The sequence below is a fragment of the Platalea leucorodia genome (genome assembly GCF_965183815.1).
Source record: "Platalea leucorodia genome assembly, chromosome: 6".
Lineage (NCBI taxonomy): Eukaryota > Metazoa > Chordata > Aves > Pelecaniformes > Threskiornithidae > Platalea > Platalea leucorodia.
Genome location: NC_138828.1, coordinates 34,104,802 through 34,118,144, shown reverse-complemented (window position 1 = coordinate 34,118,144; position 13,343 = coordinate 34,104,802). Strand labels below are relative to the sequence as shown.

Here is a 13,343-nt window from a genome sequence, read left to right as displayed (position 1 = left end):
TGCTCAAATGCTGAGCTGAAAAGATAATTGAGTTTGACTGCGATTGTACTTAAGAAGGAATTGTCTTCTGTAAAACAATGCAGTTAAACAGAACAGTTTTTCTATGCAGATTTGTAATCTTTAGTTAACGTTGACTATGCTGTCATTGTCTTATGAGTACAAAACACTATTATGTTCTACAGATTGTAAATTTTGTTAAAATGGATTTGTTTTCTCTTAGGGCTTAGGAAAAACAATTCAAGCTATTGCATTTCTAGCTTATCTCTACCAAGAGGGCAATAGGGGTCCCCATTTGATAGTTGTGCCGGCTTCAACATTAGGTAAGTTACAAGCTTCAAAATAATTTGGTTTAAAAAAAAAAAAAATCATGTAAAGACTGTGAAACAAAGACAATTTTGTGAAAGAAAACTTCATTTTCTTATGGTGATATTCAACTCCTTAAGTAATTTGAACTGGAATGCAAACCATACTGAAGGCATGCTTGTTCTGAATTAATTAGACCTAACATGGATTTTTTTTTTTTAATAAGCTCTGTATGCTTCACAAAAAATAGAGCTGTTACAATTTGATCTTGTTTACCAAATTAGTCTTTTTACTTACCAAATATTGGCTGAAATTCCCAGTCTTCAGGCTGTGCTTAGGATTAGGTTTCATGGCATTTGAGACATTCAATGTCTTTTTTCTTCTTTGCTGCACAGAATCTGTCAAAGCAGACCAAAATCCTAAAACAATAAGGCTGACTGTCTTTTAGTTGCGTGTTTTGATTGTTCAATGACCTCAGTCGAAAGCAGGAATAATATGGTGGAATAAAATGTTAGTGAGGCTGATGAGTTTCAGCAGAAACTAGTTCTCCGTGGAGTTAAATTTGATTTTGTTGAATGATTATAGAAAGGAGAAAGCAGCAAGTTTAATTTAGAAAGAAAATGCTGTTTTTAATATAACGTACTTATTTGGGCTTCAAAAATTTCTCTTAACACATCAGAAAAGCTTCCGGTTGTTCAACATCAGTTCAAAATCTCCATTTTCAGTGTGCTTTTAAAATCCACTAGAACCCCCTTTTTTTTTTTTTTTTTTTTTTTTTAAATAAGTCTTAAAAATGCATGTTACTTAAAACCTGAGGTGTACATAAAGATGTAAGTGAAGGTGCTTCTGTGAAGTGAATCGCAGAAGCTCATGAATTGTAGTGGCAGGTTGGCCCAAGCCATCCAGCACGGGGATGCCTGGGAAGTGCGGTCTTCCTGCAGCTTTCCTGATGCTTTTCTGGAGGCGTCTCCTCAGCCCTGATCTGGGTCTGGCCCAGAGACCCCCTTCTGCTGTGGTTTAGGGTCAGCATTTGTGTTGGCTGTCAAGCAGCTTCCCCTTGGGCATGGTAACGTCACCGCTGGCGGCTCTGCTGGCGGCACACCTGGAGCTCGGTCGAGTTGTCAGGCTTCCTTGCCTACTCCCCAGGCACTGTCTCTCCTGATGACACCCTTCTGGATGCAAGTACTGACAAATGAAGTGATTTGCTTTCTGAGGAAGTAACTGTCTAGGGAAGAAATCAGACTGAAAAGTTAACATTGTATTATTTTTACATAGTGGTTACAGGCCATGCAGGGTCTGTTTCTGTAGGAGTTTAAAGTGCAAGCTGGTTAAGCAAGAGTTACTTAAAGCCCAGTTGTGGGTTGTTTAATTTCCCTAAATATTATCAGTTTGCCAGTGTTTAGACATAAAGTTTTTTAACCTTTAGGAGAATTTAAAGGGATGATGTTTGGTTTAATGCTGAGGCATGTCTGAACTTATGTGAGACATAATGAAGTATAAATGACTTGTTTTTTATTTTAATGATGTCTTACAGATAACTGGATTAGAGAAGTTCATCTATGGTGTCCTGAACTGAACGTCCTTTTTTACTATGGTGAGGAATCTAATTTAGAAATGAATACAATAGTACAGTTGCTTGCATGGTCAGCTGAAGAAAAGATGAATTGCTTTTGGAAGCATTGTTTTAAGACAGTTGTTTAAATACACATATTTATTGCTGAATGTATTTCTGTGTACTGTCGTAATTTTTATATGTATATAAATATGTGATTGCACTCATTTTATGTTTTGTCCTTTTGTAGGATCCCAAGAAGATAGGAAACATCTCAGGGTGGACATTAACAATAAAGTTGTTGATTTCAATGTGATTGTAACTACGTAAGTACAGTAATTAAAGAACAAGTGAGATTTAGTTAGCTCCTACTGACCTCTAGTGGTACAACAAAAAAAACAATGTTTGGTGAGATGGGAACTTATTTTTGTTTTCAGGTAATGGTTAACTAGGATTTTATTAATGTATAACAGATATTATGTAACAGATGCTTTAGATATTATATATTAATTACATAATACATGCTAATAGATACATATTACTTTGTAATAGATTTGCACAATTTTTTGGAAAGTGTTACTGAGAGCACTGGCTCATCAAATAAACTGTAATTATTTGCCAGTATTAAACTGTGTTATGGTCGGTCGCTTCTAGGCAGTTTTACTTACTGCCCCTCATGTATTCTCTCCATAACTCTTGAGAATGTAATTTGATTGTGATAACAGTAAATTCATGTTAAATTTGCATTTATTGTGTCTTTTGATATCTTTCTCTGATAGATACAACTGTGCAATTAGCAGCTCAGATGATCGAGGACTGTTTCGCAGGTTGAAGCTTAACTATGCAATTTTTGATGAAGGTCATATGCTCAAGAACATGAGCTCTGTACGCTACCAGCACCTTATGACAATTAATGTAAGAGCTTTAGTTATTGTTGGGTTAGAGAGGACAACTCCTGGATTTTTTTTTGTTTTGTAGTTATGGGCTGGGGGACAATGGGGTATTAACTACAAAGTTCATATACAGATAATGTTCCAGAAACTACAGTATGCAAGTGGATATAAGCGTTGGTGTGGTCTTAGGAGTGGATACTGCATTGTGGACTCTTTCAGGAAAACAAGCTCCCAAAGAGACATAGTAGATTTCCTATAGCATCATTACAATGATGGTAGTGGTTCAGTTTCAGTGTTAAGCAATTTTCCAGTTATCCCACAGTAGTAAAGATTGTAAAAATATTATTCTGATCACTTGTGGTGAAACATTGTAGTATTTAAGGACCTGATAAGACTGTGCAAGAAAAGCTAGCTTTAAAATATTTTTTTTTCTTGTAGCTTGCAGCCTGAGTCAGCAGCATTTGAAAAAGAGAAAATTTGCATACAGCTCTTTCTTTGATTATTGTCATATAGCACTGTAGTATTAATAAAATGATAATATACTTATTATCACTTATTCTGACTTATTTTTCAAGATCATTTTCATCAAAAGCCTTTTTAAGAAGCTGATCTTTAAGCAATTAAACTGTGGCTTGTACTTGCAATTCAAAACTTGTGCATAAGTACTGTATGACATTAGAAAACATGATATGGGACCAACCATTAGCACATTAATTTAAAAAAAAAAAAACAAACAACAACAAAACAACAACAACAACAAAACAAACAAACAAAAAAAAACCAAACAAAACAAAGAAGAAAATCCCTAATAGAGCCAGGAAGGCTTTTCTTACATCTGGATTAGGCTTATTGAATAGTCTTAAATTGATATGTGCTCAGTTCCCCACAGATCTGTAAACGGTTTCGTTGACTTAACCAGGAAATTATTCCATGAGATCTAAATATATATTAAGTTTAAATAGGTATAATTTAAACCAAGCTCATTTTCTCAGTTCTCCATAGCTGTGTTGTTTCTGCCAATATTCATTTTTAACCTGTTCAATTAATGTTTCTCACTTCTGTTTTCCACTTTGGACAAACAGGCAAAGAATCGCTTACTGCTAACAGGGACTCCAGTTCAAAATAATCTGTTGGAATTGATGTCCCTCTTGAATTTTGTTATGCCGCATATGTTCAGCAGTAGCACAAGTGAAATACGAAGGATGTTCTCTTCAAAAACAGTAAGTACTATGTATTCTCTTCTTGAAAATAACTTTTTTTTTTTTTGCTAGAAAACTTCTGTTGCTGCATAACTTCTGTTTTATAGGTATCTTATGGAAACAGGTAATGTGATTATGAAAATCTAGAAAATGAAACAATGAAATAAACCACTTAAAGTAAGAACGTGTCACAACAGGGTATCTTGGAATACTAATGGTCCTGTTAGATCTGTCTGTTCTGGCTGGGTTTTTCATCAAGTTAGAATAGTTAAGGTAGTGTTGTTAGAGCTGAAAACTTCATACTGTGATTGAATTCTTGCAATATTTTCCTTAGAAGAGTGCTGAAGAACAAAGCATATATGAAAAGGAGAGGATTGCACATGCAAAGCAGATAATAAAACCATTCATCTTGAGAAGAGTAAAAGATGAGGTAATGTTTTATCTTTAAAATAATGATTTCATATTATTTAAGGTCAGTGCTAGTTTTAGATGTTTATCTAGGAAGAGCAAGAAACTTGAGCTATCTTTCAGGAGTTTGCAAGTAAAAATGTGACCTGCTGCAGCTTTGGGTTTTGATCCTTAGTATTTGCTGACCATTTACAGCTGGGAATTTTAGTTAGGAAAGATCACTGAAAGATGATTCAGTGCACTGCAAAGCAATAAGTGAGAAATCCTCCACATTAACCACAAAAAAATATTTGTGACTTTATAGTAATGACGTTTTATTTTAACCGAAAGGATTAAGGCAGTGAATGTACATGTATGTATTTGTGTATATGTATGACTAGAAATGTGTGTTTTTAAGTTATTTTGCTGTCATCAAAATGTTTCTTTTTCATTCTATAATCCAAAACCTCTTTAAATTCTTCTATTTAGAATTGCATATATAAAAGAACAGGAAAACTTAATAGTGATCCAAAAAGTGTTTCTGTGTACTTGCACACTTGAGTCGTCAGTGGCTTGAAGTGGGTATATCTGATTAGCAGGGGATTAGGTTCCAGGTATGGCATGTATTATTATTCCATGCAGTTTTGGAGTGTGCAGACCGTGTTACTTGATTTGGGTTATACATCACCCCTCCATGAAGTTCTGAATAATTTGAACTGCTGATTCAGTTAGCGAAGTTGCAGCCAATGAAAGGAGCTGGGATGGCGAGAATGAATAGAGTAGTTTAAAAGCAGGCTTGTAAGATAGTACAGAATTACTGACAGTTCACTACAGTACAGTTTTTACCTGGTATGTTTTTATTTTGGCAGGTCCTTAAACAACTACCTCCCAAAAAAGATGTCATTGAATTATGTGCCATGTCTGAGAAACAGGAACAACTATACTGTGATCTCTTAAGCAAGCTCAAGAAAACTATTAACAGTAATGGTATGTGAGGGTCTTGTTTCTTTTTGCTGGATTTTTTTTCATGCCCAGACATATGTTGAATGTGACTAGAAAGCCCTTGCTTTGTAGAAATGTCTAATACTTATAAACTGACTATATCCCTTCTATGAATTTTTCCTAAGTTCAGGTAATAGGTGAAATGTCAAATTCAGTTCTTACAAATAAAGTTCTCCTGAGAGATAAAGATGTGTCAGGCAGGCTTCTGTGTACTACTTCTGAATATACCTTATGTCTTTGTTTACAGAGAAAAACTCTGATATGGGAAATGTAATGATGCAACTTAGAAAAATGGCTAATCACCCTCTCTTGCATCGTCAGTATTACACGACTGACAAGCTCAGGACCATGTCCATGCTTATGCTCAAGGTAAGGTGACGAGATTCAGAAGCAATTCTTTATTTCTCGGAATTTTTAATGCAACTTAAATAGATTTTTTTTTTTTTTTTCATTGTCAGTCCTCTGGTCAAAATTGTGTCTTTGCAAAACTTAATTCATCATTGCTGCTTTTTATTTCTCTGCATCTATCCAGCGCTCTAATCAAGCTCTGTATGTGTTTAACACTGATTTTTGTATCAGATATTAGAACGGAGGTAACAGTTGTGGGACTGCAGTCGTCTCCTTTTCATTAGCTCCCCCTTAACACCTCTTCCCTCTACCCCAAAATTTAAAACCAAAGTACTTAGGAAAAAAATTTTGGGTGGGCACTTGAGCTTACTACTATTTTCTGAGTAGCAAGAAATCTAGGCTGTACAGAACTAAAATAGGGAAGGCATAAATATTGAACTGTTGAGGATAATTTTTTTATTTTTTTTTTTTTTTTTTTTTTTGGTAATTTGGCTGGGGTTAATGCCTGTGGAGTTTGGGGAAAATTGTTGCTTCTTTCTAAAGTATAAAAAAAAATCTGAACGTGCAGCAGGTGCTCTAAGAAAGTTGCAGCTGGCTTTATATATCTTCAGCTTTGTTTTAAAATAAAGCCAGTCAAGGTTGGGGGGAAGGGAAGAAGTGACCCATTGGTTTATGAAGGATTTTTGTCCCTTTTTATTCCTGCTCATACCATCGTACTCTCCAGATGTGGCTTTTCTTTTCCTCTTTCTTCCAGGCATGACATCCCTCTACCCACCCTACATCTTGGGCTGGGCTTCCCATGTCTTCTACCATCTAACCAAGGATTGGACCTCCCTTTTAGGGAATGTGTCTTCAGGGGAAGAGGTCTGATACAGGGGTAAAAGGTCGTAGGGCTTGATGGGAACTAGGTAATTGCTATGGAGGTTGAGCGTATACTTCTTAGTTTTTGGTAGTACAAGTTCTTGTAAAAGCTAAATTGTGAAGTAATGATCTTCTACTATAAACCTGGGGTTGCAGAGTTCATCTTTTGTTGCTTGCATGAGCCATGCTCTGGTATTTGTCCATGTCTAGTTGTGCTACTTTGTTCTTTCAGAAATTTTGGATGTTATTGTGTGGTGGTTTTGTTTTTTTTTTTCTTCTCTGTCTGGCGAGATTGTGTATTGCATTATTTCCCTTCATTTTTGCTAACAGGAACCCACACATTGCGATGCTAACCCTGACCTTATCTTTGAAGATATGGCAGTAATGACAGATTTTGAGCTGCATTTGCTTTGTAAGCAATATTCTCATGTCAGTGACTTCAAGTTAGACATGGATCAGATCTTGGATTCTGGAAAGTTTAGAGCACTGGAACGCATTCTCTCCGACCTTAAAGAGAAGGTTGGTACTACAGATGGCTGAAACCATCTTTTCCTGTCCATCTAAAGGGTGGCTCTAAATAAGTGGTTAAATTAATATCTGCTAGCTGTATATGGAACCCAGTTGCTTTTCTGTGGAGTATTACAGTGTGATTTAGTGCATGTGCAATATGGCAAAGTGATACTTAGAGCTTTTAATGTTGTTTTTTCCTGCCTACACATGTCACTTTAGAGACAGCTGAAATACACTTTCCCATTTTTCCAAGTTTCAGAATATTCATCCAGAGTTAACACTACTTTCTCTATGTACAGAGGGCTAGCATCATTTTCACAGCTCATGAACTTTGACCTTCTTTTGGCAATTGAATAAGACTGTATTACATTAGAATAATCATGTATGTGTTAAGCCAGTGTAAAGGTAAGAAGAGGTCACTGCTTTGAGTCATAGATTCAAACTGGCTTATTTTACAAATAAGCATGTACCATAATACTTCAGAGTATCCTGAATTTGCGCAAGTGTGTGCTGTGCATCTGTTTGATTATATCAGACAACAGAGTGCTGCTGCTCTGTATTATATGGTATATAGCTTAAATTTCAGTTTTTAATGAAAATATTTTGTCGATATTTATAGATGGAGTAGATCTGTCGTGCATTTGATATGTGATTTCCAGATTTCTTGACTCACCTAAGTACAAAGTAACTAAAAAATTATTCCACTGACAAAAGGTGGGTTAATGCAGCAGAAATACTGGATGCAGTATCTTCACTGAAAGTCAGTCCTGACTCGGTGAATTTCACCTTAGTCTTTTAGTTTGGAAAATAGGGATTCAGTCAAAGTAAAATCACGCATTTGCACCAATAAAGTATTTGTGTAGTTCGTTATCCGTAAATGACATGTTTTAAAACTTTTGTTTTGCTTTGTCATTTCCAGGGTGACAGAGTTGTATTGTTTAGCCAGTTTACTATGATGCTGGATATCTTGGAAGTTTTCCTAAAACATTGGCAACATAGATATATTAGGTTGGATGGAAAAACACAGATTTCTGATCGGTATGTGACTTCTTTGCTGAAGATAAAAAAATGCATGTGTACATGGCGGGCAGGTGACTTAAACCCTTACCTCTGTTTTCCAATGTATAGAGTTCTGTGGTCACTGGGCGTTGACTATAGAAGTGGGTTTAATTTTGGATTTCAGATCCCCTTAGTAAGGGTGAGGCTGAAAGGTGAGTTTTAGATGGTCAAGTTATAGTCTTAGCCATCAAAATGGAAAACTTGTGTCTTCGGCAGTTCATGGTGTGTTTGATTTGCTTGTGTGTCAGCATGCCATAACAAAAGCTCACCTGTAGATATTCCTTGGAAGTATAGTATATCTCTGTTACAACAGGCAGATAAGCCCCTTTGTTTCTCTAAGACAAACCATTTACTCTGTCCTTCACAGCTGAAAATGTTGCAGTGGTTTTCTTGTATTTGAGCTGTGCTGGTTTTCTGCCATTTCCTGTTTCATGACTTTTTAAAATTTTTTTTCCTTTGTTTCGAAGACCTTGTCACTTCTTGCTGTAGTATTACTTCCCACTTACAGCTGAAATCTGTTACATCCCTTGTATGTACAAGTAGTACAGAAGACAGTCATGAAGCTAAATTCCTGCCCCCCCCCCGCCCCCCCATTTTTTTCATGTACTTCAGTCTTCCCTTGTCCTCCAACTTGTTCTCTGTATTCGGTGATAATCCAAAAGCCTTTTTCCAAGCCTATTTGCAGTCTTTGCTATCGATCTGTCGCTCTGAGTATGTTTCTCTGGTCACTGCTGAGGACTGTTGGTACCCTTTTTCCTTCTACATAATATCATCTGTATTTTTGAGCTGCTTTGCAATGCCACTGTCCTCCCTTTCAAAAGATCATCATCCTAACTTCTGTATTCAACTCTGGAGCCAGTGTGGTGTTTTCTTCAAGGCCTGATGCATGTTTTCTTGTGTTCTGCAGGATACATCTAATAGATCAGTTCAATACAGATATGGGTATATTTGTATTCCTCCTGTCAACCAAAGCTGGTGGCTTGGGAATTAATCTGACCTCAGCAAATGTTGTTATTCTTCATGACATTGATTGCAACCCATACAATGATAAGCAAGCAGAAGACCGATGCCATAGAGTAGGTCAGACAAGGTAAGACTTTTTAATTATAATACTTGGCTTTTCTTGGAGGCAAGCTCTTAAAGGAGGCTAAAAGTACAATATTTTATGGTTAAAAATTCCATTTTAAGCAGAGACTTGCATAAACCAGCTCTGGGTTGTGTGGGAGTTAGGTAATTGTAATTGTCTTAGCTCATGTTGCTGCCGGAACAAACCTTATTTGCATTCTCCTCCTTTTTCCAGTTCTCTGTAACTCTCAAGTTCTCTATAATTCTCAACTTTCTGGTGCTAGGAACTATTTCAAGGCAGATCTGAAGTCTGTGGGACTGGTTGGCAAAGCTGTTTGTTCACTTCAGGAGACTTTAAGCTCTAAAGTGCCACCCTGTCATAAAGAGTGAAACCATGGACTGTTTTAGAGTCCTCAGAATAAACTAATGTGAGCAACAGAATATGTTTAATAACTGGTACTTCAGCTGTAGTATGGGATGAGGGGGAAGCTGAGTTGTTTCTATCAACAGAGATTTTTGTGACCGCCCAGACTTTGCGGTGGCTGGGAGTGCAGGACAAAAAAAGTTTTCTGGCAGTAGAGAGCACAGTTGGTCCAGACAGAAAAACTAGAAACATTTTGTGTTGCCCTTTTGTTCATTTCCTCCTCCTTGTTTTAAACCACTGCCAGCTGAGCGAAGGCATAGCATCCTTCCCTTTTGCACTAATCCAAAGAAACTATAAAAATGGATTTATCCTGTTTTGTGGTTTTCAGAGAAGTAAAAGTCATAAAGCTAATCAGTAAGGGGACTATCGAAGAATCCATGCTCAAAATCAGCCAGCAGAAATTGAAGTTAGAACAAGATATGACTGCAGCAGATTCAGGTAAGTCTCTCATATGTAATGATGTCCACTTAAGTGAATTAAGGTTGCTGCAATATATTATTCTGAAAAAACAAGGTTCTTGATGCAGAGAAGCCTTTTTTTTTTTTTTTTTTTTTTTTCCCCCCCTCTCATGTTAAATAAACTAGAAAGATGTATTTGTGCTGATTACTGTTTGGTTTGACAGGACGTGCCATCTGAGTCTGACCCACAAATCAATGGCAGACTCCTACAACTAGAGGATTTTGTACAGTTTTGGGGATCTAGACTTTTGTCTGTTTATGTGAAATATTTTGAGCTGTGCTAACACTTGTTTTTATTCCTCAGGAGAAGAAGGAACCATTCCAGCAGATATAGCCACACTATTAAAAGCTTCATTAGGTCTCTAAAATGTAAATATGTTGTGGAATTCAAGGAAGAAAGGTGATGTTGTACCCCAAGGACTCTTACATTACTGATGACCATGAGTTTTATGAACATTTATAACTTTTTGTAGTTTCTTTATTGTATTCCTCATGGTATTGAAAATTTTTAACACCAATAGCATTCTTTTGATGCTTAAAAACATAAATGGCCCAAATGTGCCAACATCGGATGCTGAATAAACATTATTTTACAGATCACTTTTCAAAACGGGGACCTAAGTAGTAATTGTTTTAACAAATCTGCTACTGCTTAAGATTTGTCAGTATTTTTGTAATTATTTCTACCTCCAAATATATATATATAAACTGTCTGTTTCACTGGATTACGCGTGTAGATTTTTTTATATGTGCCTTATTTGACAATGCTCGAGTCTGTTTCTGCTTGTTTTGGTTCATTTGATGTACCGTATTGGTTTTGTATCAACTTGTTCAAATAAAATTCGATAGATTAACAAAATGTTTTCATTTTGTGGTTATTGGGGGGGGGGGGGGGGAAGTGATAACTTGCATGTTATAAATCAAATAGGCAGCTTTCAAACTAGCTGAAATGTTCCATTTGAACTGACTTGGCTTTATCCAGCAGTAGTTAATTACTAGTGTTTCATTATACACTAATCACAGTTGTGTTAGGATATTGCTTATAAAAACAGAATTTCTGCCAAATGGAACTTTCCACCCAGGTTGCAGGTTTTTTTGTCAGTCCTTGGTGTACATACCAGACCTGCGCTCTGCCAATGAAGTGCCCTAAACACAAAGCTTATGTCTTGCTCTCTTCTTGAAGTTTCGGTGAATTTTTAATTCATCTTGGTGAAATGAAGAGCTTCAGTGGTATCAATGATGAGGTGTGCCTCCACCTGAAGTTTATAATCTGCTGGCAAGGATGTGATTTGAGGAGGTGGGAGAGGACGATGTCCATGTCCCTGGACAGAGGAAAAGACTGTAATTTTGTCTTTTGAACTCGGAGTAGTTAAGATTCAGACCGCTGCTTTTTTAGAAGCTGCGGGAAGGCAAAGTATGGGGAAGTCCTTATTGCCCCTGCTCTTGGTTAAGGCCTCAGCTGCTGTATGCTCTGTGCAGAGCTCAGCAAATCTGTACCAGGCTGAATCTCTTGGAGGATTGCGTCCTAGAATTCACTCTGGTTTGCAATATGGGGTTGACAGTTACCGCTTTTCTATATGTGGTTATCAAAGACAGAGGACATTTGATGCATCTTTTGAAGGAACTTAAACAGTTTTATATGAAGAGGAGGGAAGAGGAGCTGGAGTCCATGGTTGCTCATGGTTTCGTCTTGTCTTCAGATACTGCTAGTGATTAGTCAGTGAGGTGATCTGTGAGTTGGGCATCCAGGTTCTTTTGTTTGGTTATGGCTGTGGGTATTTTTTCCAACTGTGCATGATTTTTGCAAGTACAAAATGGATGGAAAATGAAAGCCCTTAAAAAGTTTTCAAGGTTGGAACTAAACTTTACTTGGCTTTTACCAGAAATCTTCTGGGGCTGTGCTGCGTGTTCCAAAATGCACAGCTGCAATAGGGTGGAGAAATACTTTATTATATGGGAAGGGAGAAGGGTAAGAATCAGTTTGTCTACTGTGTTTCTTTAATTCCATCTGTTTTGTTGGACTAAATAGTGGAATTTAACAGACAACCACAAGCTGCAGTTCATGAGGTTGTCTGTTTCTGTTGAGCATGATCCTAGCCCAACTCTTGACCCACTGTATTTGCATGTTCTCACCTGTTTGCTTCAAATGTGAAATGAAACCAAATGCCTGCCCTATAGGGTGGTTTGTGTGGTGTGGTGGTTTGGTTTGGTATGTGGATGTAATTAGTTAATGTAGTCTGGCTGAGCAGTGGTTAGTCTTTAAACCATCACATCCCTAGACCCCTGGGGTTAATACCTGTCTTTAAGTGCTTTGAAGCTCATATGTGTTTCTACCTTTTTTTTTTGTTTACGGTAACTGTTTCTACCCTCTTTAGTTGGGGATCTTAAGAGATTGTAGAGTCACCATCCTTGGAGATATTCAAAAGCCATCTGGACACAGTCCTGAGCAGCTGGCTCTAGGTGGCCTGGCTTGAGCAGGGAGTTTGGACCAGATGACCTCCAGAGGTCCCTTCCACCTCAACCATTCAGTTATTCTGTGTCTCTGGTTGGGAAAGATGTACAGGGTAAAAAAAAAAAAAAATACAGCTATCTTAAGTCTGTTGCTGAAGAAGAGAGGACAGTGGGAGCTGAAGAAGGAAAAATCTGAAAAGAGCTACAGCAAAGCGTGCAAGGAATTGCAAAGCAGGTGGAGACGCCATATTGGAATGAGCCAAAGATTGGACCTTGCTTTCAGTTCTGCCAATACCTGGTTTGTCTCTCAACTGTTAGAGGTTGGTAGGTGTCACTCATACAGTTCAATGAAATAATACTTACGGTGGGAGGGAAAAGCAAGTGTGAAGGGAAATACTTTCCCAACAGTGGCCATCCTCAGCCCACAGGATTGCCCAAGTTTGTTGTGGTTTATCTGCTTACACCACACAGTGGAGTCCTCTTGCAAGCACTTGTCTCCCCTTGAGTTTGTGTAAACCGCTTGCATCTACAACTGTCCATGTTGCCAGGATTTCCACCTACCTCTTTTCCCCAGTGCCAGAAGAACAAACTGTTCATTCATTTGTTCTAAACCTGGTTCCTACCTCTGCCACCACCGCCCCCCAACTTGTGTCTCCTACTTACTGGGAGAGAAAGATACTGAGCTGCTGAATGTTTTTGCAGCTGGTGTACTTAGGGAGAACTGGTGCTGGTGTGGGCACCAGCTCGGCTGCGTGGCTGTTTGTATGGTGTGTTTTTTTGGGGGTGTGGTTGGTTTTGGATTTGTTGGGGGGTGGGGGGTTTGTGTTTGGG

The 13,343-nt window shown here is 37.6% G+C and overlaps 1 protein-coding gene across 6 annotated transcripts in view; it reads left to right on the top strand.

Moving 5' to 3' along the window:
* Positions 1 to 10,828, top strand: part of SMARCAD1 (SNF2 related chromatin remodeling ATPase with DExD box 1) — a 44,237-nt gene extending 33,409 nt beyond the window's left edge. For 5 of the 6 annotated variants that reach the window (XM_082315481.1, XM_082315483.1, XM_082315484.1 and 2 more), the window contains 13 exons: positions 221 to 320; positions 1,838 to 1,897; positions 2,106 to 2,181; positions 2,635 to 2,770; positions 3,831 to 3,968; positions 4,282 to 4,377; positions 5,204 to 5,321; positions 5,584 to 5,705; positions 6,876 to 7,064; positions 7,975 to 8,093; positions 9,022 to 9,204; positions 9,932 to 10,041; positions 10,366 to 10,828. In XM_082315481.1, the coding sequence (XP_082171607.1) occupies positions 221 to 320; positions 1,838 to 1,897; positions 2,106 to 2,181; positions 2,635 to 2,770; positions 3,831 to 3,968; positions 4,282 to 4,377; positions 5,204 to 5,321; positions 5,584 to 5,705; positions 6,876 to 7,064; positions 7,975 to 8,093; positions 9,022 to 9,204; positions 9,932 to 10,041; positions 10,366 to 10,427 (1,509 nt within the window). In that variant the 3' untranslated portion in view covers positions 10,428 to 10,828. The remainder of the gene's footprint in view (positions 1 to 220; positions 321 to 1,837; positions 1,898 to 2,105; positions 2,182 to 2,634; positions 2,771 to 3,830; positions 3,969 to 4,281; positions 4,378 to 5,203; positions 5,322 to 5,583; positions 5,706 to 6,875; positions 7,065 to 7,974; positions 8,094 to 9,021; positions 9,205 to 9,931; positions 10,042 to 10,365) is intronic. The other variant, XM_082315482.1, reaches the window with a different exon arrangement.
* Positions 10,829 to 13,343: the final 2,515 nt, after the last annotated feature.